The sequence below is a fragment of the Barbus barbus genome (assembly GCF_936440315.1).
Source record: "Barbus barbus genome assembly, chromosome: 6".
Lineage (NCBI taxonomy): Eukaryota > Metazoa > Chordata > Actinopteri > Cypriniformes > Cyprinidae > Barbus > Barbus barbus.
Window position 1 is genome coordinate 18,290,239 of NC_136734.1, and position 24,762 is coordinate 18,315,000.

The window sequence follows — 24,762 nt, forward strand, 5'->3', positions numbered from 1 at the left end:
CCGAAGCACATGCATAGTTACACCTTTATCACAGGCGGAGAAGAGGCATTTTAAGAGTACCTGTAGCTGCTCCGAGGTGAATGATGTGCGAGGTCTTTTTGGTGGTTTTGGCAGGTATTGAATGGGTAAAGCTCCGTCCAAATGTATTATATTTCCTGTTATGATACAAATGGTCTTTCTTTTATTAGTGCATTAATGAGAGATTGTTGTTACTAGTTAACATGTAATATTTTAATGTCCTTAAAACAATCAAAAGATTGTTACACATATCCAAAAAAGAATCAAAATTACCTTTGTCTGACATGTGCTGCACATTTGGCAGCATTATGTCGTAGTGAATGCGACAGAGAACCTGATTCTCCATCAAGCCGAACTCGTCTCCTGTAGAAAGCTGCCTTTTGCAGAAAAAGCAAGCAAAGCAGGCAAGATGATATATGTTATTTCCTGCCCTCCGAACCCAATGGTTTGCACTGACTTGAAGGCCACATCGAGTGCATTTTATGCCAAAAGTACTGGGGGAAAAAAATCAAGAAATAAAAAAAATCACTTAATTAAATATTATTTTCTTGCTGGTAACAAATTTGTCACCAATTTAAAATCACAACATTTGTCAGAACAATTACGTGTTTCTCTTTAACCTAAAACAATTTATTTTATGATTTTTTTAAGAGTTTCATCTAAATTTTCTTCTTTAATTTCATCAAGGATTGCAGGTTGTATCTTTGGCAGCACTTTCATTTAAAAATAAATAAATAAATACAATTTTATTTTATTTACTGTAAAATAGGGCTTATCTGAATATTATGTAATACGCTAATGTTGCATAAATGTCAGAAATTTAACTAAAATTCCTAATTCCCACTAAAACTTAAAACTTGCTGCTTTTTAATATTTCATTTCACATAAAGTTTTCTGTTTACTATAAAATTGTTATGTGCCATTTCTTTGCATTAATGCAAAAAGCGCACATTGGCGGTGACCCTGTACACCAGGAGTGCCCAACCCTGTTCCTGGAGAGTTCAGCTCCAACCCTGATCAAACACATCTGAACCAACTAATTAGGATCTGAAGGAGCACTTGATAATTACAGACAGGTGTGTTTGATCAGGGCTGGAACTGAACTCTGCAGGAAGGTAGATCTCCAGGTACAGGGTTGGGCATCCCTGCTGTACACGATAGCCTAAATATATTATGAAAATCTTCAGAAATGCAGCAAACCTTGCTGTCAGTAAACATTACCTGTTATAATCTGTTCTACAGAAAATCTCTTTGTTTCTGAAGAAGCAGCTGTTATGTTGACTCAAAGACGCTGCGCACACCGAGCACTGCAAACATTTCAGATGCCACATTAATCCATTCACCTGCGTGAAGATAACGTTAAATATCGTCTTATCTCGTTCAAAACATATTTTTAATCGCCATATTTATTCGTTATTATAGCAGTATTAAATGTGTTAAATAAAATGTTTGTTTCTCCGTCATTGTGAGGTATAGTCTCAGCACCTTTAGCACTTGTCGGTCCAAAATTTCCGTCGCGCAGCGCGCACATATGAACAAAGATGATGGCGATGGACACCTGGATCTTTTCTCCCTCAAACTCCGACAATGATGGTTCGAGGATGACTTTGAAAAAATATATTTAGAATAAGTTACATTTATTTCGCGATAAATTAGGCTATATTTTATCTTGGAGATCAAATGGCTTAAAATAAATAGGCTAAAAGCCTAATTAACCATGGTTTTACTACTAAAACAAAAACTAGCCTACTGAACCATGGTAACTACAAATTAACCATTTTGCTACACTAACCATTGTAAAACTGTGGTGATACAAATAGTAGCTCAGTATACGCCAAACAAACAAAACAACAACAACAAAAAACATTCATTTTAGGCTACTTACCATTTCTGTATCGAAGACACTTGACGGAATTTAAAAACCGTGTCACCAAACCCCACCAGTTAACATTGGCGCTGAATATGGAGGCTTTGCTACACTTATATAAAACCAGGTCCAATTATGACAGAATTATCGATTACACGCTTAACCTCTAAGCCCTTCAGAACTGTTATCATGTGCCATATAAGAGTAGGCCTACAGAGAAAGTCCATATAATTATGATGACTTGAAATGTTCGGACTGCATGGAAACAGCCAAAGTGTAACATTTTTGCTGTCAGTCAAAGGCCATAAGGCCATAATCAAAAAAAAAAAAAAAGAAAATCAATGCTGGCAGATTTTGCACCAGACTAAAATAATGCAAAGACTATTTATTCGTTTTTTCTCTTCTTATATTGTATAATTTAAATGAACCTGTGAGCATTAGATGTACATAGACTTTATAATTAAAATACGTGTTGAAATTTTTTACATTGTAACACGTAAAAATAATATTATATATATATAGATAGATAGATAGATAGATAGATAGATATATAGATATAGATATAGATATACATATATATTTCATATATCTATCTATCTATCTATCTATCTATCTATCTATCTATCTATCTATCTATCTATATATATATATATATATATATATATATATATATATATCATTGTTATCAGTATTTGTTTGTCCTACAATACAGTAAATGCCTTTTTAAAGGGTGTTAGAGCTGGAAGATGAAAACCATTCATATTTTTGGATGAGGCAGGCTTTAACCTGACCAAGAGATGGAGGAGAGGTTGAGAGCCTAGCGGTTGAGAGCGGCCCAGAATGATGTTTGCTGGGGGCCTGACCACCCCCCACTGAATGTGATTTTGAGGGGCCCCATAATAAAATCAGTGCAATGGGCCCATAATTCCTATCAATGGCACTGAGTGCAATCATGGTTTCAGGCCCATCCACAGTGTATCACCTTGTACACTGTAAAAAGAGATAAGTTGTCTTAACTTAAAGAAATTGAGGGAATCTGTTGCCTTAAAATGATTAAGTAAATAATAATTAAAAAAAAAATTGTTAAGTGAATTGTACAATTCACTTAACTTATTTTTTATTATTATTATTTACTTGATCATTTTAAGGCAACAGGTTCCCTCAATTTTTTTTAAGTTAAGTCAACTTATCACTTTTTATAATGTATTTACCCCCATACTCCACTTTCCTTACTGTAACCCGACTGAAGAATTTTTCTCCACATGGAGGAGGAGGGTTCACAATACATCCCTTCACAAACAAGTCACTCTTCTCCGGGCTATATGGATGATGCGTGCTATGACATCACAGGAGACCAATGTCAGGCCTGTTTTTGCCATGCAGGAAGATTTTTTTCCAAGATGTTTAACTAATAAAAACATCCGTTATGATGTGGATGAGAACCTGTAGCAAACCCACTAGACAGGGACAGGGTTGACATAGAAGAGCAGTGAGGAACTGTGACTTTTCTAATCTAATTTTTTCTTATTTAAAGTTGTTTCTTAACCTGTTGTGAGTTGATTATTTCATCAATACTGTAATTTACAAATGTTTAATGATTCCAGTGTCTGTACTTTTTTTTCCAGTCTATTGCAATGATATAGAAATGTGTAGAACCATAATGAAAGCTGCATCATGTGTTTTGAACAACTATATTTAACGACTGTACTAACAACTAAACCATGAAACTATGGGTATCTTGTGTGTGGGTGATATAAAGTAATGTTCCTATGATATTTCATAATGAGTTTTTTTTTTTTAACCAATGCTTCTGCAAATGCAAGGCGTCTTTAAAGATATCAATGCAATATGCAAAGTTTTGACCATTGGACAGCCTGTGTTACAAATAATGACTGTCTTGAGTTTTTTGTCTAGAGTTTCGAAAAATGACATAAAGGTTCTGTTATTAGTGCAAACATGATTTAAAAAAACTGTAAGCATAAGTCATTACGTCAAAACATTTTTTTAAGACCATACAAATCTTTTTTTGGAAAGAGGTGTAAACAGATGTGTAAACAGGTGTAAACAGAACACCACAAAAAAAGGAAACAGTAGTGGTGCCAGAAAGGTGTTTACAAATAATTTCCTGTTGATAAGAGTAGAGTCAGTTATTCCTAAACATGCATATGAAGGTACGTCTCCATGAAGTCTGATTGTAAAAGTTAGGGAGGCTTTTTACTTGAGGGTCCCTTACTGCATGCATTTTGATGGTACATGATAAAAAATTATTCCACATCATTCTTTGGTTTATTTGGGAACATTTTATTGATAAAAAAATGTTTTGATCTGTTTTAGTATGGTTTCTGTTTTGATAATCAAATCTGATGTGAGACCAGTGAGGCGCTAATTCGGCGAGAGAAGGTGTCAATAAAAAGGTCCATACACCATACTAATCAAGCAATTACAATTGTTTATTGTTGGTACACATAGCTGATATCAATAATACTGATACTGATTATAAGTAAATGCATAAAAGGATGATAATCAAACCATAAACTCATTCAAGAAAGATAATCATAAAACCAGTGCATAATACGAGGATGATCACGAATAAATGAATAAAAGATAATATGGCGTGAATGAATAATACACTAACTTGAGCATACACTAAAACTAAAACCCCAAGCAAAAGTATTATAGCCAATATACAGCCTCAGAACTGTGCTGAAATCTTCACTCTTCGGTGCACTGGGGAGCCCGTTTCAGTCATCAGTGGAAGACCAACACCTGTCCGAGAATACCGTGCACTTTACCCACAGCTGAGCTTCCACTGAAACTGAAAGAAACCCCATGTTTTATACCTAAAAATTAGTGTGCAGGTTAAGAACAACCCTCCAAGTGAGAGAGAAAGCAAGTTGGCCAGAATCGATCCCCCTCCCAGTTGGGTGCATTGTATTTTAATTACAAAAAGAGGAACCATTACTCAGCAATATTTCTGAGGTTTCGCAACAAGTACATTGTGTCAGAATTCTGCACCTATAGTGCTTATCAACGTCAAGATGGAGGTCAGTGAAACAAACTCGTTATTCTTTCCCAGGACAATAATGATGTTGTCTTGCATCAGTTGCTTCACCAGTCTGCAACCTTGAATGTATCCCCCTTAGACTTTCAGTCTCTAAATGTTCATCCGTTGAGCGTACCACAAAAAACAACCCATCTCTTACATGACCCCAACCCTAATCAAACACACATGCCTGTAGATTTCTAGTTATCTTAAAATACATTCATTAGCTTGTTCTGATGTGTTTGATTAGGGTTGGAGCTAACTCTGCAGGACTGTGGCCCTGCAGGACCGAAGTTTCCCAGCCCTGATGTAGTGTGTCGTGTCATATCGTGTACTTCATCAAATGAGATTTTACTGTGTTAAACTCCAAGAAGTACTTCTTCTCTGCTGTGAAACAGAGTTGCACATTACACATTTTGCACATCACTTTGGGTGTTCCTTTGCACCCAGGAACCTTGCCTCTGCCCTTTTTGTCGCACATAATGGGAAATCCTGTTTAGGGATGGGAGCTGTGGACCCTTGCTTCCTTACCCCTTACTGCGCAATGTTGCCCCGAGGCAGCGAAAAGAAAAACTGAATTTCTGCACATGCAAAATAAATTTAAAAAATCATAAAACCTGACAAAAGTCTTCTCTACACCTTCATACACACACAAATATGTTTTATGTACAGTTCATGTCATTTTAAATAAGATTACTAAAGCAAATAATCTTGCCGCCTTCTCACACCATGTGCTCCTGTGACCATGTGTCAGAAAACAATGTCCCACCTTTAAATGGTGCTTGATAGTGACTCCCACACCTTATTGGACTGTTATTTGATGCTATTCAAACATTTAATGAGCATTTAAACATGCACTTAACATGGGGCATAAGAAAAACTTTCTATGCAGTAGAGGGTTAACTGTTTTTCAAGCAGAAGCCATTTAGTGGACAAATTTCTTTCAGTAGATTACGATGTGTTAGTTGGTTTCAAAACTCATAAGTGTGTGAAGAAGTTCACACCTATTTTAAACCGATTTTGTTTTTATGCTAGAGCCTATACTAATTTTTTTTAATCAGCCATACTGTGATTGCCTACATTATCGTTCAATTTTACATGCATGTGCTTTCCTTTTAGAAGAAAATGCAGTTTTTGTGTCCATCCCATTTCCCTGAAGTTCAGCCTACACAGCCTTCAGCCAGAATGGTGAGCAATGATTTTAAACTATAAATTAAAGTCACCTGCCTGCTGCAACAGGATGCATAATGAGTCAAATGTTAGCTTTTACAAGGTTAATATGACCTTATTACAGTAATGCATGGGTTTCTTTGTGTCATTTACAAAACTTATGAAATTGGTATTGCTATATTTTCACCTTGTTGGATGTATTCACAATAAACTATGAAAAACTATCATTATTATAATTTTGATTGTATGTGTATTTGAAGAAAAACACAATGCCGAACGCCGAGCTTATACAAGTGCGTCTAGTTTTGCTCAGCAGGCTCAGACACACGGTGGCGCTCCAGGAATTTTTTTCTTCTCAAGTAAATTGAACCACTGTTAGAAGACCCTTTTTTGTTCTGTATTGTGGTTTTAATAGTGAATTTGGTCTGGTGCAAACGTGAGTTTGGTCTGGTATTTCTATGTTCCTTCCACTCTAAAACCGGAAGTTCCTTTCGAGCGTTTTTTTCTCATTGATTTGCAGAAAGCTTCCGCGAGTCTGTCAGTGCATGAACATACTTTGGCATGCATCTATGTCTTGCATGTGAAGATAAACGACGTGGAATTATTTATTTAGAATTTTTTCCTTCTTTAACACCACTTTTGAATTATTTGTGCTTTCGTGTTGTAATCATATTTTGTATTTAATACTTTTTGTGTTCCAAACAACAATGAAAGGTGAGCTATGAGCACTTTTAGTACTCCTATAAGTTTTGTATAATGTATATTAACTTATGTGACAAGCCATATGAGATATTTCGCTTTTAGTGTTTAGCTTTTTACTGAAGTGGACGTTTATCCTGCTGCTGAGTCTGTTCTCATGTGTTGGTGAAGAAAGCCCAACTTCATCAAACATTGGTAAGTATATATCCATTTTCATAAAAAAAAAAAAATATATATATATATGCGTTTTTCATATATATCAGTTTATAAGTATCAGTGTGTTTTCTGAACTGAATTAAGATTCATGTTTGTGCTTTCAGGAGATTTACAACTTATTTTCTAATTTTAATTCCTCAGTTTATCATTATTCTTTAATAATAATAATGATTTGAGTATAAGTAGCAAACATATTCTGTATACAATCCGTGTGTTATGAAACATGTTAAAGCACACAAAAGCTGTATCACAGAGCTCATCAGCATGACTCTTCCTTTCCTTTGCTCCTCATGGATGTATGTGTAAGCAGCAATGAACAAGTCTGTTCTTGGTTTGAAAGTTGTGTATGTTATCTTTGCGTCAGCCTCTCGGTTTACATAGTTTAGTTTATTGAATGACTAAACTGTAGGGATTTTGTGTTTGGTAAATAGATTAAGGAATAAATGTGCTAGTGGTTGTTTTAAATTGTGTCCGGTAATGGTTGTTTCTCTGCTCACAGTTGCATGCGTATGAGCTAGAAGACTAGAGGATTTTGTTGTATAATGCAATGACGGAAAGTACTGAAGAGAGAGGGCGATTCTGGTTATCTGCTGCACAATTTGTGCACGCTAACCACATTTCATTCAACATTTCTTCATTTTTTGGGTTGTGTCTGTCATACTGCTGTCAAGAGAAGGTCATGCCACTGACAGCCATGAGATATGATGTGTCTTGTATTTATGAATAAGCCTTATCAGGGGAAGCCTGGTGTCTCGTTCCTGTTGAGAAAAAAAATACTGGTAGTGTGAGAACCATATTAAAAATCATAGTTTAACAAACCACTGGACAATGCTGTAGTTCATTTAAAAAAATAATAATAATTGGTGCACAAGTCATGCAGTTTCAGTCATGCTTGCATAATCGTTCGTTGGCATGAATCCAATGTGTCTTTTAGTTCCCAACTACGTTCCTGGAGGCCCCCCAACACTGCACATTTTGCATCTCTCCTTTGTCTGACACACCCATTTCAGGTCTTGGAGTCTCTACTAATGAGCTGATGATCTGAAGCAGGTGTTTGATTAAGGAGACAAGGAAAACATGCAGTGTTGGGGGGCCTCCAGGAATGAGAAAAATACAGAATAGTGTGTAAAAATATTTTAATAAAAAAAAAACTAACTTGGAAATTCTCAGAGCTGCATACGAAAACACATGATGCAATGGCCCTGATAAGGCTTGTCGTTGTGTAATTATGAGATATAATCTCACATCTAAACTATGCCTGAAATTCTGTAGTGAAATACATAAAGGAATGCAGGGGAGGATGTCAATGTAACCATTCAAAGTCAAAACACCAATGAAACCTTTTGCTAATTTAACTGTATTATGGCTTGTTTCCTCTAGTGAATCCTTGTTGCTTTTACCCTTGTCAAAACCAAGGGATTTGTGTTCGATATGGCTTGGACAGATATGAATGTGACTGCACCAGAACAGGCTTCTATGGAGAAAATTGCACTATGCGTATGTATCTTGTCTTTTATCTCATTCTGATTATATATTTGCACTGTACTCATTGATTGGATGTTGTCAAAACAAGTTGGACAAAAAGATGGACTTCTCTCACAGACTTAGCTAGGCTAACATTTCATCTGTTTGATAATGAATATAAGCTGCGTGTACATAATGGTGGTACAAATATCTGACTTATTTAAACAGAACAATAAACTATCAAAAATATTTTGGAAGCAGACGCCTCTTTAGACACAGTCCATAATCTGTGCCCGCCTACTCCTGGCAAAGGGGAAAGGCTCAGGACCAATTTTCACTCTCCCACAAACCCCCATGTCTTTGTCAGGCAGCCCCGCAGTCTGTCTCCTTTTCCGTTTCTCTTTTTCTCTCTCTATTTCCTGTTTCTCTTAACTTGTTGGCACAAATGATTTTCTGCAATAAAAGGTTTTGGAGAAAGTTCCATGAACATTGCTATAAGCTCTTTGTTGTAATTGTATGATTGTGTTGGATACAAAACAAAATGGCAAAAAAAACAATGATGCTTGTCTTATGAAAGAGCTTTGTATTCTGGAATAATTAGTTTGCTTAATTAGTGTCAGTCCAATTTGTGTACAAGATTTCAAAGGAATTCCAGGATATCTCATGCGCATGTCCACATGTATTGTGCATATATTGTACCAATATAGGTGATTTCATAATCTCACACAGTTGCACTTTCTCTTTGTTTTATTAACACACTCTCTACCTGTATTGTTCTTCTGTCTTTTTCAGCCGAGTTCTGGTCTCGAGTCTACCGGCTCCTGAAGCCCAGTCCTAGCATTGTCCACTACATCCTCACCCACTTTGACTGGCTTTGGGACATCATCAACAGGACGTTCCTCAGGGATTGGCTCATGCACAAAGTGCTCACAGGTTAGTTACACATGCTCAACATGGGTTGAGTGTTCGCATGTTCATAATGTTGCTCATGTTTATTTATGTAGGAACATTACTGGCATAAATAGGATAATGTGTGTTAGTAGATGGTAAACAAAATGTAAATATTTATTTGGTTTATAGGTAGGTTCAGTTTCCCTCTTTTGTGCAATGCAGAAATCAGTATGAAATGCCCTGCGCCCCTGTTGAAAAAAAAAAAAAAAAAAAACCTGGTATATTTTGAAGCATGATAGCTGGTTTGAGCTGGTTAAAGCTGGTCCTTAGTTGGTGATGAGCTGGTTTAAGCTGGTCCTGAGTAACTAGTTCCAGCTCAGGCCCAGTTTAAACCAGCTCAAACCAGCTACCATGCTTTAAAACATACATACCTATATGTTTTTTTTCAACAGGGCCTTCAGGAATGTCAAGGCATTTGTTAAAAAGGATGAATGTCTCTAAGTTTTAAATTACACTGATTCTAGAGTTTTAGAGAGCGGTCTACTACATAATTCTTGTCTGTACTTGTCCAATAAAAAAAGGAATCTGGGCATAATTTTTTCAGTGATCCAATCTTTGCTGGTCAAATGTCTTTATTGGGTCTTTCCGTCTTCTGGCATCAGAACTTTTCGCTTCTTCAGCCGTACATATACGGATTCTTCCACTGACCTTTGGAATCATTGCAGAAAATAAGCACTGTGACTAGCAAAAGTGTGTCATTCCTACATGTTTTCTTCATAAAAAAAACAACAACAACAACAAAAAACACACAAATTAACACTATTTTATCCATTTCAAACCATAAGTATACTTATCAGAAGTAAAAACAGAAAAAAAAGTTATGCTATAAATAAACTGTGTCAAGCATGACTTCAACACCAACACAATTTAGCTTTAGACAAATCTTTCATGCCATTTTAAAAAAAGGCGTTTCAGAACGCAAAACTTTCTCATTAGTCTAAAAACAGCTTATATTGAGGGAAGTCTGCCAAAAGACAGGTTGTGGAATGTGCCATTCTATGATGTGGCTAAACATCACCTCCGCAGAAGATCAACTGCTGCTTCTACAACGCTGTCTGTTTAGCCCAGCCCACCTATTGGCACAGATTGTGTAAATAATGAGAGATGCAATTCAAACAGAGCATTTTTGATGTACAAATCTTGATAACATTATAAGTGGACCTCAGAGAACAGTACAAATTAAATAAACAAAGGCAGTTCATGACCCCTTTAAAATATACAAGTTTGAACATTTGAGTTGCCAAGAGCATGATTATAAACAGGTTGTAAAAAGCACCCTAGATGAGTTTACCTGTTCACAAAAATCATAAGTGTTACTTCATGTGTCATAATCATTTCTGTTGTATTTTATGTCATGCAATCAAACGAAACTGAAAATATCTTGAGATTGTGTAAACGACAGACCTTATTTCAGCAATTTAACCAAAAACCAATTCAGAAAGCCCACTGACCTCAGGATTATGCAATGCTAACTTGTTTCCAGGTTTGCAGCGTGGCAAAATACATTGATTTGAATGATCCAACTTCAACTTTCACTTTACTCAGCCTGTTCCAGTGTAAAAACATCTTAAGCTTGGTCTTCAAGTCTTTTTAGGGGAAGAGGAGAATAAGTTCACTCACAGAGTGTAACCATCAATGTTTTATCAGCACAGACATTGAAGTCTTTGGCTGAGTAACTACTTTCAAGACCACACATGTGTAGTTTAGACAGAAATTCAGTTTAAAGTCTTGGTCGATAGATTAGATGTTGTCTGTTTTCTTAGCTGCTTTCCGATGGCGGTGTGTCTGACCAGGGCTTTCGATTATTGTGATTTATCATGCTCTGCAGTGGTTGTCAGAGCAAATGGAAGGGTGTGAATGGCCTAGTTGTTTTTCTTTTCTTCTAAAGGGAGTCTCCTTTAACTCAGCTTCCTTCCCTTATTTACTCAGCCACCGATTTGTTTTAAGTGACCCCTTTTCTAATGTACAGCCCCTTTTTAATCATTTCCTCCCAGTTGGCACTCTGCAGTCTTTTCCCGTAAAGACATTCAAGTCAGTTAGACTTTATGTAATGTAAATGTGGTTGCAAGATACTTCAGAGTCACAGGAAGTTATAATTTCAATCTGTGCTCATTTCGAGCCCCGCTGCCGCTTGCCATGGCAACGCTCATGTACTCAGCAAGAGGCCCTCAAATTCCTCATGTTCTTCACACTGCTGTGGGCCAAAAGATTTCCTTGTGAGAGCCAAGGTACTGAATATCCTGAGATATTGTTCCAGCAAAGTGTAACAGAGAGCAAGTTAGTTCAGAATAAGGCCACCTGTGTGGAGGTGGGGTTTTTTTGATACCTCCCTTTTAAATTAGTAAAATATTTATGCACCTCCACATTACCCACAATTTTAGCTGCATATTTATTGAATACCTGCTGTGTGGAAAACTTCAGTTTCCTTATAATGTCTTATGATGTTTTGATGTGGGATGAGAGGATTGAAATTTAAAACACATAAATGTTGCTGCTTTAAAGCAATCTGTATTACATAAAACACTATATAAATCAAGGTGACTTGATTTAATAAAGAAAACTTAAAAGTAGCCCGTGTTATTGATTTGTGTGCATTATTCCAAGTTATCTGAAGCCAGCTGATTTCTTTATTTTGAAAACAGATTGAAATGTAATTTTGTCATTGCCTACAAAAAACTGAATTGTACACTCAACACCATATAAAGGCTAGTTCACACTACAGGATTTTAAGCCCGATTTGCAAGTTTACGAGCTCGCTGACAGGTCAGGCTGTAATCGGGGGAAAATCAGCGGGTGATCGGCGCTCCGCAATCTTTATGTGTGAACTACACAACGATGCATCAAAGACGCTCGCTGATGCGTCGCCGACACCTCGCAGACGCAAACAAATATCTAGCATGCCAAATATCTGGACCGATCGGCCGACTCGACATCACGTGGTGTCAGGTGTCGTGATGAGCTACAGCCAATGAAAGAGGAAGGCATGGGTTGAGGTCACCGGAAGAAAAACAGCAGCAACTTCGCTTAAAGAAAAGGCTTATATTTTCACACATAAGCTTTCATCTCTCTTTCACAGGCTTTTGGCTGCTATATTTTTTATTAACCACCAATAGTTGACAAACACTCACACTACACTCCTGTTCTCACGCAGTGAAAAACACATCGCAGAGCAAAGAGGAAACTGACCACACACTGACAGAGAAGACAGAGCAGGTTACTGCTGATATGAAACAAGGTCTCAGGACTCTCAGCTTTTAAATTGAGTCATTTTTAAAGAAATTCTAACAATAAATACCTTTTTGTGGCTCTTCAATGTGTCGTGACAGATCACTGTATTGCCTCAGTTCAAATACGTGAACCGATTGTCTTTTCATATTTATTTAATGCACGAAATGAACATGATTAAACATCAGAAGGTATTTAATTTCAACCGCGGAACACACCATTTTAAGTCCACCGAATTTAATCTACTCCTATCTGATTTGTGGTTAAGGCTAGAAGAGCTACAGCTGCGGCTACTGGGCATGCGCATTTACATATTTTCTGAGCTGACAATATAACAGCGGCGGCACATAATATACGTGTTCTGATTGGTCAGATCACCTGTCAATCAAGCTCTTTGCGAACGGTCAATTCTCGCGTGTTTTCATGACAAAACATGGTTTAGGGACCGAATCGAGTAGTAGGGTGACAGAGTTGTTGTCAGCTCCTGTAGTGTGTAACCCTTGGTTGCGGATAATTTACAGAGTCATGTAGTGTGAACGCCACAAAGACTAAAAGACAGACAATCAAGTCATGTAGTCTGAACGGCACAGCGATCTGCCGACGTGTAAAGTCGTGTAGTGTGAACTTGGCTTAAGGAGCAGAAGGCAGAGCAGAAGACACTGAACTCAAACCTTACTGGTTGTCAAATGTATAATTTACACACAGATTTGAATGTGTGAAAGTGAATGAAATTTGGAAACTAGAAGTCTCCTCCGCTCCCTTGCAATACCTCCGCCCTTCATTTTGAAAACCACAGCTGTATGCGAAGATTAAGCAATGCTGTATCTTATCTTTGCTAGGTTTTTGTTGCAAATCATTTGTTTGTTTGAAATCTTTTTGCTGTACAACCGTAGATGGGGAGGTAACTGTACAAGAAATCTATCACATAAATATTTGCACAGTCCAGAGTCAGTAAAATCCTTGATGTTTTTACGTTGTTGGCTTTCAACCAGAGAAAATAACTGTTAAAGAGTAGGAAAAGTATCTATCTATCTATCTATCTATCTATCTATCTATCTATCTATCTATCTATCTATCTATCTATCTATCTATCTATCTATCTATCTATCTATCTATCTATCTATCTATCTATCTATCTATCTATCTATCTATCTATCTCTAATATAGATCTTAGTCAACCACCACACAAAAGATGATAGCTTGTTTGAGCTGGTTAAAGCTGGTCCTTAGTTGGTGATGAGCTGGTTTAAGCTGGTCCTGAGTAACTAGTTTAAACCAGCTCTATATATCCAAATATCATATACAGGTGCTGGTCATAAAATTAGAATATCATGAAAAAGTTTATTTATTTCAGTAATACCATTCAAAAAGTGAAACTTGTATATTAATTCATTCATTACACACAGACTGATCTATTTCAAATGTTTATTTCCTTTAATTTTGACGATTATAACTGACAACTAATGAAAGTCCCAAATTCAGTATCTCAGAAAATTAGAATATTGTGAAAATGTTCAATATTGAAGACCCCTGGTGCCACACTCTAATCAGCTAATTAACTCAAAAACCTGCAAAAGCCTTTAAATGGTCTCTCAGTCTAGTTCTGTAGGCTACACAATCATGGGGAAGACTGCTGACTTGACAGTTGTCCTAAAGACGACCATTGACACCTTGCACAAGGAGGGCAAGACACAAAAGGTCATTGCTAAAGAGGCTGGCTGTTCACAGAGCTCTGTGTCCAAGCATATTAATAGAGAGGCGAAGGGAAGGAAAAGATGTGGTAGAAAAAAGTGTTCAAGCAATAGGGATAACCGCATAGGGATAAGACTGCGTCAGAAGCGTCTTGACTGGACTGCTGCTGAGTGGTCCAAAGTTATGTTCTCTGATGAAAATAAATTTTGCATTTCCTTTGGAAATCAAGGTCCCAGAGTCTGGAGGAAGCGAGGAGAGGCACATAATCCACGTTGTTTGAGGTCCAGTGTAAAGTTTCCACAGTCATTGATGGTTTGGGGTGCCATGTCATCTGCTGGTGTTGGTCCATTGTGTTTCTAAAAATCATTTTTTTTTAATTGATATTCTAATTTTCTAAGATACTGAATTTGGGACTTTCATTAGTTGTCAGTTATAATCATCAAAATTAAAGGAAATAAAAATTTGAAATATATCAGTCTGTGTGTAATGAATGAATCTAATTTACAAGTTTCACTTTTTGAATGGTATTACTGAAATAAATCAACTTTTTCATGATATTCTAATTTTATGACCAGCACCTGTGTGTATGTGTGTGTGTGTATATATATATATATATATATATATATATATATATATATATATATATATATATATATATATATATATATATATATATATATATATATATATATATATATATATATATATATATATATATATTATTTATATATATTTATATTTATATTAGTGGTGTCAAAATTAGCGCGTTACCGCATGCTATTAATTATTTTCAGATTAACGCGTTAAAAATATTTTATGCAATTAACGCAGGGGCGGGTTGGCCACCCCATTCGCAACTGCTGCCTCTGTCTCTTTTTTTCTTGCAAAGGATTGCGTTTATTTAGATGCAGAATCTCTTTATGACCACATCAAACGGGAGAAGTTTCAGACACGTGCTCTATACGTCGCCTCCACGCCAGACGCGAGTCAAACAAGCGCGTAAAAGATACTGTGCTCGTAGCGCGCATTCTTCAAATACACGCACAAAGGTGCCGGTGTGCGCTGTAGCCTATATCATTTCATATCATACAGCGAAAGAAACTACGTGCATGCAATGTCGTAGTTATGCCGTCAGTTAAGGCATGAAGTTGCCAAAAAGGCGATTAAAGCTGCCTTAAACTGTGTGCATGCATGCAATAGCCTATGTTATATATGCGTCACATTTAAATACATGTCTCTGAAATGGTTTTAAAACTGTCCTGAGGCACCCTAGCACTGTCTCCCTCATCTAAAATACCCAATTCAACTCATCCGCTCATTAGTTGAGACTTTCAGACCTGAAGTGAGTCAGAAAATGTAAAGAAATTTGTGAGAAAATAAGATGCATGTCAGATCCCCATCACCTTCAGCAGCAGCAGCTTTTAAAGCAATAGCAGGCAAATAAATTAATAACCAGCTGCTGGGATGTCTATTAATCCAAGAACAAAAGAAAAAAGAGGAAATCAATAACTTTTATAGTTTTAAGGGGTTCATCTATATTTAATTTAGTGTTTGGTAAGTATTCATTTTCTGTATATTTCTGCTGAAGGGCACAGGTAGCTAAATATGTCATTTATTATAATGGGTTCATGTGAAGATTGTTTTAAGTTCACTTAAATTAGATGTTAAGTCTAATAAATTTTAAAATTGATAGCTCTCAATTATACTGTAATGCTGAATGGCTACAGTCAATGGTTAAATATTCAGGGGGCAAAACAATTTTTTTATAGAGACATCAGTAGTATTGATATCAGTGATGCTGGCCTTCAATCATGAAAAATATACCATTAAAGAAATATAAAAAAGATACTGTCTTTATGTTGTTTGTACAGTGTACATTTGAAGATTGTTTATTTAAAAACTTGAATGTTAGGTGGGGTTAAGCGTGATTAATCACGGATAATTTTAGAAAAATGTGTGATTAATTAGTTAATTTATTTTTAATCGATTGACAGCACTAATATATATATATATATATATATATATATATAAGATGTATGCATAATTTCTGGCCTTTGTTTCATTGTTTTTCTAGATATTATTTTGTCTGATGGTGTTTTTAATTATTCTTTCCCATTACAGTACGAGCCAACTTAATCCCAAGTCCCCCGACGTACAATTCCAAATATGACTACTTGAACTGGGAAGCGTATTCCAACATCACCTACTACACAAGAATTGTTCCCCCAGTCCCTGAGGACTGCCCTTTGCCAATGGGAACCAAAGGTAAGAGACTATAATCATAATTTACCCCAAATCACTAGTGCCCCTTTCTTCTGAAGGACACGTGATCTGAAAATGCATTTTTCCTCATAAGAAGCGATATTAAAATGTTCCAAGTATATCAATGTACTAAAGTCACCAGAAATACCTTGTCTTCTGAGGCTGTGGTAAAACCATTCCATGTGTCTCTCAGGAAAAATTAAGCTTCCAGACCCCAAGCTTCTGGCAGAGAAGTTCCTGTTAAGGCGGAATTTCAGACCGGACCCTCAGGGAACAAATTTAATGTTCGCATTTTTTGCTCAGCACTTCACGCACCAATTTTTTAAGACTCACAACCGTATTGGACTTGGGTTCACAAAAGGCTTGGCTCATGGGGTGAGTCACAGTTTTTACAATTGAACATTTTATACTTAATTAACCAATAAAATAAAGTGTTTGATGGCTCTACCTGCAGGAAAAAGAGCTTTTAAAAGTCTGTGCAGATGGTTTTTGTTAATGAGAGAGATGATAAAATGTTTCTCTTGGACACTGAAGACCTTCTTGGGCAGAGAAATAACTTAATGCTGTTTTTTCACAATAGGATGAGCAGGAACCATGTCAACACTCATGTTACATATAGTGTTGGAAGGATTGGGGGAAGGGTCAACAAATCTTTCTCATTGTCAGCACACAAGCATAATATTATATACTGTTGTACAGGAAGGTGGAAAAGATTTTATAATTGATTGTTCAAAATGAGTGTTGTACAGTAAAGTACACTCAGAGTAACGGAACAAAACTGTCACTTGTGGGGTACCCTATAGTATCTTTTGAAATGGTACCACCAGTGAGAGTTTTGTAACTTTTGTAGTGAAATTTTGTGAAAGTGTTGTGAAAAGTGTACTTTTTTGAATAATGAAGTTTTGAACAGTATCAGCTTATTAGAGTGTCTGTATTTGATTGCATATTGAACACTAGGTGGATGCTGGACACATTTATGGAGATACTCTTGATCGCCAGCTGGACCTCAGAATTCACAAAGATGGGAAGTTGAAGTACCAGGTACCGTTCACCAGTTAAACGTCAGGCATGCTGTGTGGAGTCATCAGTCATGCTAGGCTGAGCATGTCTCCTAGTAAATGTGATATGTCTTTCTGTTCATTCTTTTCAAGAAAGACAAGCAAAATTAATTGTATGTGACCATATGTGACCCTGGACCACAAAACCAGTGTTGCTGTAAATATACCCCGGCGACTTAAGACGGGGTATATTTACAGCAACACTGGTTTTGTGGTATGGGTCATTGTATGGGTCAAAATTATTGATTTTTCTTTTATGCCAAAAATCATTAGGACATTAAGTAAAGATCATGTTCCATGAAGACATTTAGTAAATTTCCTGCTGTAAATATATCAAAACTTAATTTTTTATTAGTAATATGCATTGCTAAGAACTTCATTTGGACAACTTTAAAGGCGATTTTTTTTTTGCACCCTCAAATTCCAGATTTTCAAATAGTTGTATCTCGGCCAAATATTATCCTAGCATAACAAACCATATATCAATGGAAATATTATTTTTTTCAGCTTTCAGATGATGTAAATCTTAATTTTGAAAAATTGACCCTTATGACTGGTTTTGTGGTCCAGGGTCACATATTGGTAAAACATGTAAGTAGATTACAATAGATTACATTCTGAGGATTACAATGGATTCCAATAGCTTCACTTTCACCATTCTTATACCATAAAACAACAGTTTATTGTGAATCATAATTACCTGTTTTACAAATTATATATACAGATTATTTCTGCTCGTGTTTCATGAATGAGGCCCTGTGCATTTTCAGTTGCTTCATTTTGCAGCTATGTGCAAGTATTTCCTTCTGAATGTCTGTGTGGATAACCTCATAGTTTGGCAACAGAAATGTGGGTGTGAACATGTGGTTTTTGTTAAACCTCAGTGATGGTGCACAATGTTTAGTCTAGTTTCTAGTGTGATTAGGCCATATAGTTCTCTAATCGAAACCTTTTAGAGATTTCAGGAAAGAAAGTCTCATTTCATCAAAAAATACAATAAAATAGTAATATTATGAAATTTTAGTGTAATTTAAAATAACTGGCTAACACTTTATTTCGATAGTCCACTTTAGACATTCTACTAACAGTAAGTAATTTTGCAACTACACATCAACTAGCAGTAATTAGAGTATTAGTAGACTGTCTTAATATCTTATGACACTTTATTTTGATGGGTCCACAGCATACTGACTATGAGAAACTTTGCAAGTACTGTCATGACCAAAAATATCGGCACCTTTGGTAAATATGATCAAAGAAGTCTGTGATTAATTAATTGCATTGTTAATCCTTTTGATCTTTTATTTAAAAAATCTAATCACAAAAATCTAACCTTTCATTGGATAATAAGAATTTAAGATGGGGTGAAATATCATTATGAAATAAATGTTTTTCTCAAACACACGTTGGACACAATTATCGGCACCCCTAGAAATTCTTATGAGTAAAATATCTCTGAAGTATATTCCCATTCATATTCACAATTTTGAGCACTCCAGGGTGATTATGAACATTAAATTATCCAGCCATGGCTTTCTGTTTCACAGAAATATAAATAGGAGGGAAAACAAAGCCCAAATTCCCTTAATCATCCATCACAGTGAGAAAAACCAAAGAATATATTTCTGATGTGCAGCAAAAGATAATTGAGCTTCACAAATTAGTGAAGTGGCTTTAAGAAAAGAGCTAGAGCAGTGAAAATTCCCATTTCCACCATCAGGGCAATAATTAAGAAGTTCCAATCAACAGAAAATGTTACAAAACTGCCTGGAAGAGGACGTGTGTCTATATCGTCCTAATGCATGGTGAGAAGGAGAGTTTGAGTGGCTAAAGACTCTCCAAGGACCACAGCTGGAGAATTGCAGAAAATAGTTGAGTCTCGGAGTAAGAAAACCTTAAAAAAAAAATTGTCAAACAGCACAAACTTAGCAGCAAACACTCAAGATGGGTTTGGTAAACACAGGGATAAAAAGTACCCATGTGTACAATAAAATATACTGCTGTATTTTTAATGTTGTGGGTCTATATTTCTGCTGGAGGTCCTGGACATCTTGTTTAGATACATGGCATCATGGATTCTATAAAATACCAACAGATGAAAAAATCAACAAATGACTGACTCTTATTCTTATAATGGGCCATGTTTGGATCTTCCAACCGTACAATAATTCAAACACAAACCTCAAAAACAAGACAAAAATGGGTCACTGAGCACAAAACCAAACTTCTGCTATGGCCATTCCAGTCCTCTGACCTGAACCCTATAGAAAATGAGTGGGATAAACTGAAGAGAAGAAGCACCAACATGGAGCTGGGAATCTAAAGGATCTGGAGTGATTCTGGATGAAGGAATGGTCTCTCATCTCTTGTCAGGTGTTCTCTAACCTCATCAGGCATTACAGGAGAAAATTTAGAGCTGTTAAACTGGCAAATGGAGGTTTCAAAAAGTATTGAATAAAAGGGTGCCGTTAATTGTGGCCAATGTGTATTAGAGAAAAACGTCTCTGGGTTATGTATGTAACCCTTCCTCGAGCGAACGAGACGCTGCATCCGAAAACACTAGGGGAACGCCTTCAGCGTGACCGGCTCTGAATACGTAACCCAGAGACATTCCTCTTCAGGAACACGAGCTGTGCCCGAAAATGCTAGGGGAACGTTGTAGCCACAACGGAGCTAACGCGGCATCCGCACACTTTGTTAGTATGCGTCTTTAAGACCGATCGTGACAAACCAGTCCTCGGACCAGATCTGAGACACGACCTGATTGAGCATCTTGAACTTCAGTCTGCTGACTGAGCAGTTCAAACTGATGCAGATCTAAAATGGGACGCAACCCTCCATCCTTCTTGGAAATAATGAAGTACCAGCTGTAGAACCCGGACTCTCTTTCGTGAGGAGGGACCACCTCGATGGCCTCCTTCCTCAAGAGAGTACTCTACTTCTCGTTCCATTACCAGAGCCTGCTCGGGGCCTACAAGAGTGGGATTCACCCCATTGAATCGAGTCAGAGGAGAACCAAACTGGATTCTGTAGCCTCTCTCTACAGTAGGGGTGCTTCGATTGATCGGGTACCGATCATTATCGGCCGATAAACGCTTTGGGATGTTTGATCGGCAGTCTCTAAAAAGGCCGATCTCAAAAAAACGATCTCTAGCTGATGATGCGTGTGCCGTGAGAGGCTTGGCACAGCATGCAGCGGCACAGTCTCAGTCTCTGTGGCGCGGGTGAAATAATTATAATGCTGAAGGTGAGGTACAATTCATATTTATTCATTAAATAACAAATTAATCTGAAACTTTCTGTGAGACATTTCATAAACAGCCTGTGTGAATCACCGCGCGCACTTTCCTTCTCAAAATGCGCAAATGGCTTCAAATCACATTGTGTCTGCATTATAAGCGAGCTGCATGCTGCATAGTTGGCACATGATTTGTCACTTGCAAAATCGAGGCAGTGTCGCATCGTTACTAAAGTTTAATTCTTTCCCATGTTTAACCATTCAGCGCTCGCGCGCTCTCCTAGAGACTGTGCGCTCATGCACACTCACAGCGCACACACATAATGCCAGGTTCACATCACTCCGTTTGCAGTGCGTATGGTGCGTATTTTTCCGCGCTCATGTTAACGGATCAGATTGTTAACACTGCACGCGGTTGCGGTTCGTTCCAGGAGCGGTGCGTCTGCAGAAGTGCAGAGATTGTTTCTTCCCTGAGTCTATCTTTGCTGTACTGCACGCACTGAATTAAAGTGACAGCACATTGTTTGCGGTAAATATGAACATGGATTGACACGAAAATGTAGTAATTACACTATAAATGCATATAATTAAAGTCTACTGTGTTTCAGAGTCATCACATGTTGCTTTTTGGATAAGTTTAAAGTAAAAGAGCACTTTTAGATAAACAAGGTGATAATAGATGGCACTCGTGGAGGTATGGAAAGCAAAGTTCTTTTATAAACCGCAGGATTGCTTGTAATAAAGATTTAAATTCAAAAGAAAATTCAGTAGAGCTGATTGTTTCTGCCAGTCATAAGTTAATTTAGAATGTTTGTGATAACATAAGAAATGTAGTTTTGCCACTTGCTTGAGCAACTTCAAATATATATCTAGAAGTAGCCTAAATGCAAAAGTAAAAATCATTGAATAATGTGTTTCTTATATTTATTACATTTAAACACGTCTATAAAGATTGTATTACTGTAAAAGAAAAAAGAATCACAATGAAAAAGCATTTTCAGTAACAATGTTTGGATTTCAAATCAAAATAATGGATAATTGTGTTTGTGGTAAACAGATGGATCAGTGGTGGACTCCTGTGTGAAATCAGGCTTGTGCTGTGTGTAAGCTTTTCTGCAACATTTGCACAATTGTAAAAACAAAAATGCACTGGATGATCAAACATTTAGGTGAGATGAATGTATATTTTTAAAAAATGTCTGAAAAATGCCCCCTTCACCCCTCAAACCCCGCATGTGCTTTTATGCTTCCTGGCCGTCACGTCACCTCGCCCGTGATGTCTCGCCCATCCATTGGACAGGTTACACATGTATTCAGAGCCGGTCACGCTGAAGGCGTTCCCCTAGCATTTTCGGTTTGCAGCTCGAGTTCCTGAAGTGGAACAATTGTTTCATAATGATATTTCCCCCCATTTTCAATTATTTTTATCCAATGAAAGGTTAGTTTTTTTAAAATAAAAGATCAAAAGGATTAACAATGCAGATTAATTTTCACAGCCTTCTTTGATCATATTTACCAAGGGTTCCGGTATTTTTGGCCATGACTGTATATGTAAACTTATTCTACTAACCCTAAACCTACCCTAGCAATCTAATCTGAGGGTTAGTAGCCATGTAGTTGCAAATTAATGCTAATTAGTTGACGTAGTTGACATGTAGTTACAAAGCTACTTATAGTTAGTAATCTAGTAGTCTAAAGTGGACTATCAAAATAAAGTGTAACCAATAACTGTTATCTGTTTTGTCAAAATAAAGTGTAACCAATAACTGTTATCTGTTTTGATATATTTTAAAATGTACTTTATTCCTGTCACGGCAAAACCAAGTTTTCAGCAGCCAACTCCAGTCTTCAGTGTCATATGCTTGTTCGGAAATCATTCCGATATGCCGATTTGGTGCTCAAGAAACATTCTTATTATTATTTATCAATGTTGAAAACAGGTGTGCTGCTTAATATTTTTGTGGTAAGCATGATACATTTTTTTCTGGATTCTCTGATGAAGCAAAAGCTCAGAAGAATGGCATTTCTTTGATTATTACTGGTAGTGCAAAGAGGTAAGAGAAAACAATACAGCATTTTACAATAACTTTTTTCTTTTTGGCGCTGATGTAGGTGGTCAATGGTGAGATGTACCCCCCCACAGTGATGGATGCACCGGTCAAAATGAGCTACCCACCGTCTGTCCCACCGGAGCAGCAGTTGGCCATTGGTCAAGAAGTGTTTGGCCTGCTGCCGGGTCTCAGTATGTACGCCACCTTGTGGCTGCGTGAGCACAACCGTGTGTGTGATATCCTGAAACAAGAACATCCTACCTGGGGGGATGAGCAGCTGTTTCAGACCACCAGGCTCATTATTATAGGTAAAGATTTCCTTAAATCCTGTGGCTTTTATTTTGCTTGGGAAACTTTAGTTGATATAATATGACTGTTACAATAAAATATAAAAATGGGCATATTACAATAACTTTGTTGATACATTAAAGATATATTACATTGAAAATAATGTACTTATCTACTTATAATTTAAATAAGAATGCAATTTAAGTTCCAATTATAGTTCCTAAATTTGAATTTAAATGAATAGGATGCAGAACTACTGTTATTCACATTTGGATTAGGAATAACAATTACAAGTTACAAGTACAAAAAAAGTTTAATTGCTCTAAGTGTTGTTTTTTAGATTTAAAATTATGTCTATAATTTCTATAAAAATACAATTAATAATATTATATTATATTAAATTATATAAATGTCACAATCTGTGCGGGGAGGAACGAGGAGACGTGGAATACACAAAACAATCTTTAATGAAGTCCATAAACAGGGTACATCAAACACTGGGAATAGCAGGAAACACACAATCTGAACAACTAGACCCGACAAAGATGAACTGAACAGACAGGTCTTTTAAACATGACAATCAGGGAAAAACGAGACGCACTTGGAATCCAATCAACGGGAGACAGAAACTGGGTCACGGAGCACATGGGGAGCAAAAACGCAACAAAAACAGTCCAGGGGCGTGACATTAAAATTATACTAAAATATAAAATTATATACAATGGGGGGAAAAAATAATTTGTTCCTCTGCTGATTTTGTACATTTGCCCACTGACAAAGAAATGATCAGTCTAAAATTTTAATGGTAGGTTTATTTGAACAGGGAGAGACAGAATAACAACAAAAAAATCCAGTGCATAACAAAAAAGTTATACATTTATTTGAATTTTAATGAATAAAATAAGTATTTTTACCCCATTGCAAGACATGACTTAGTAGTACTTGGTGGCAAAACACTTGTTGACAATCACAGAGGTCAGACGTTTCTTGTAGTTGGCCACCAGGTTTGCACACATCACAGGAGGGATTTTGTCCCACTCTTCTTTGCAGATGCTCTCCAAGTCATTAAGGTTTCAAGGCTGATGTTTGGCAACTCGAACTTTCAGCTCCCTCCACAGATTTTCTATGGGATTAAGGTTTAGAGACTGGCTAGGCCACTCCAGGACCTTAATGTGCTTCTTCTTGAGCCACTCCTTTGTTGCCATGGCAATGTGTTTTGGGTCATTGTCATGCTAGAATACCCATCCACGACCCATTTTCAATGACCTGGCTGTATTCAGTGTCCTGGGCCGGACGGTACATGGCCCCGTCCATCGTCCCTTTGATGCGGTGCAGTTGTCCTGTCCCCTTAGCAGAAAAACATCCCCAAAGCATAATGTTTCCACCTTCATGTTTGACTGTGGGGATGGTGTTCTTGAGGTCATAGGCAGCATTCCTCCTCCTCCAAACACGGCGAGTTGATTTGATGCCAAAGAGCTCAATTTTGGTCTCATCTGACCACAACACTTTCACAAAGTTCT

At 36.9% G+C, this 24,762-nt stretch overlaps 1 protein-coding gene across 2 annotated transcripts in view; it reads left to right on the forward strand.

Moving 5' to 3' along the window:
- Nucleotides 1–6,418: 6,418 nt before the first annotated feature.
- Nucleotides 6,419–24,762, forward strand: part of LOC306871503 (prostaglandin G/H synthase 1-like) — a 28,554-nt gene continuing 10,210 nt past the window's right edge. The window contains exons 1-8 of one of the 2 annotated variants that reach the window (XM_079419499.1): nt 6,419–6,812; nt 6,903–6,992; nt 8,394–8,510; nt 9,270–9,410; nt 16,467–16,610; nt 16,801–16,982; nt 17,565–17,648; nt 23,016–23,262. In XM_079419499.1, the coding sequence (XP_079275625.1) occupies nt 6,806–6,812; nt 6,903–6,992; nt 8,394–8,510; nt 9,270–9,410; nt 16,467–16,610; nt 16,801–16,982; nt 17,565–17,648; nt 23,016–23,262 (1,012 nt within the window). In that variant the 5' untranslated portion in view covers nt 6,419–6,805. The remainder of the gene's footprint in view (nt 6,813–6,902; nt 6,993–8,393; nt 8,511–9,269; nt 9,411–16,466; nt 16,611–16,800; nt 16,983–17,564; nt 17,649–23,015; nt 23,263–24,762) is intronic. The other variant, XM_079419500.1, reaches the window with a different exon arrangement.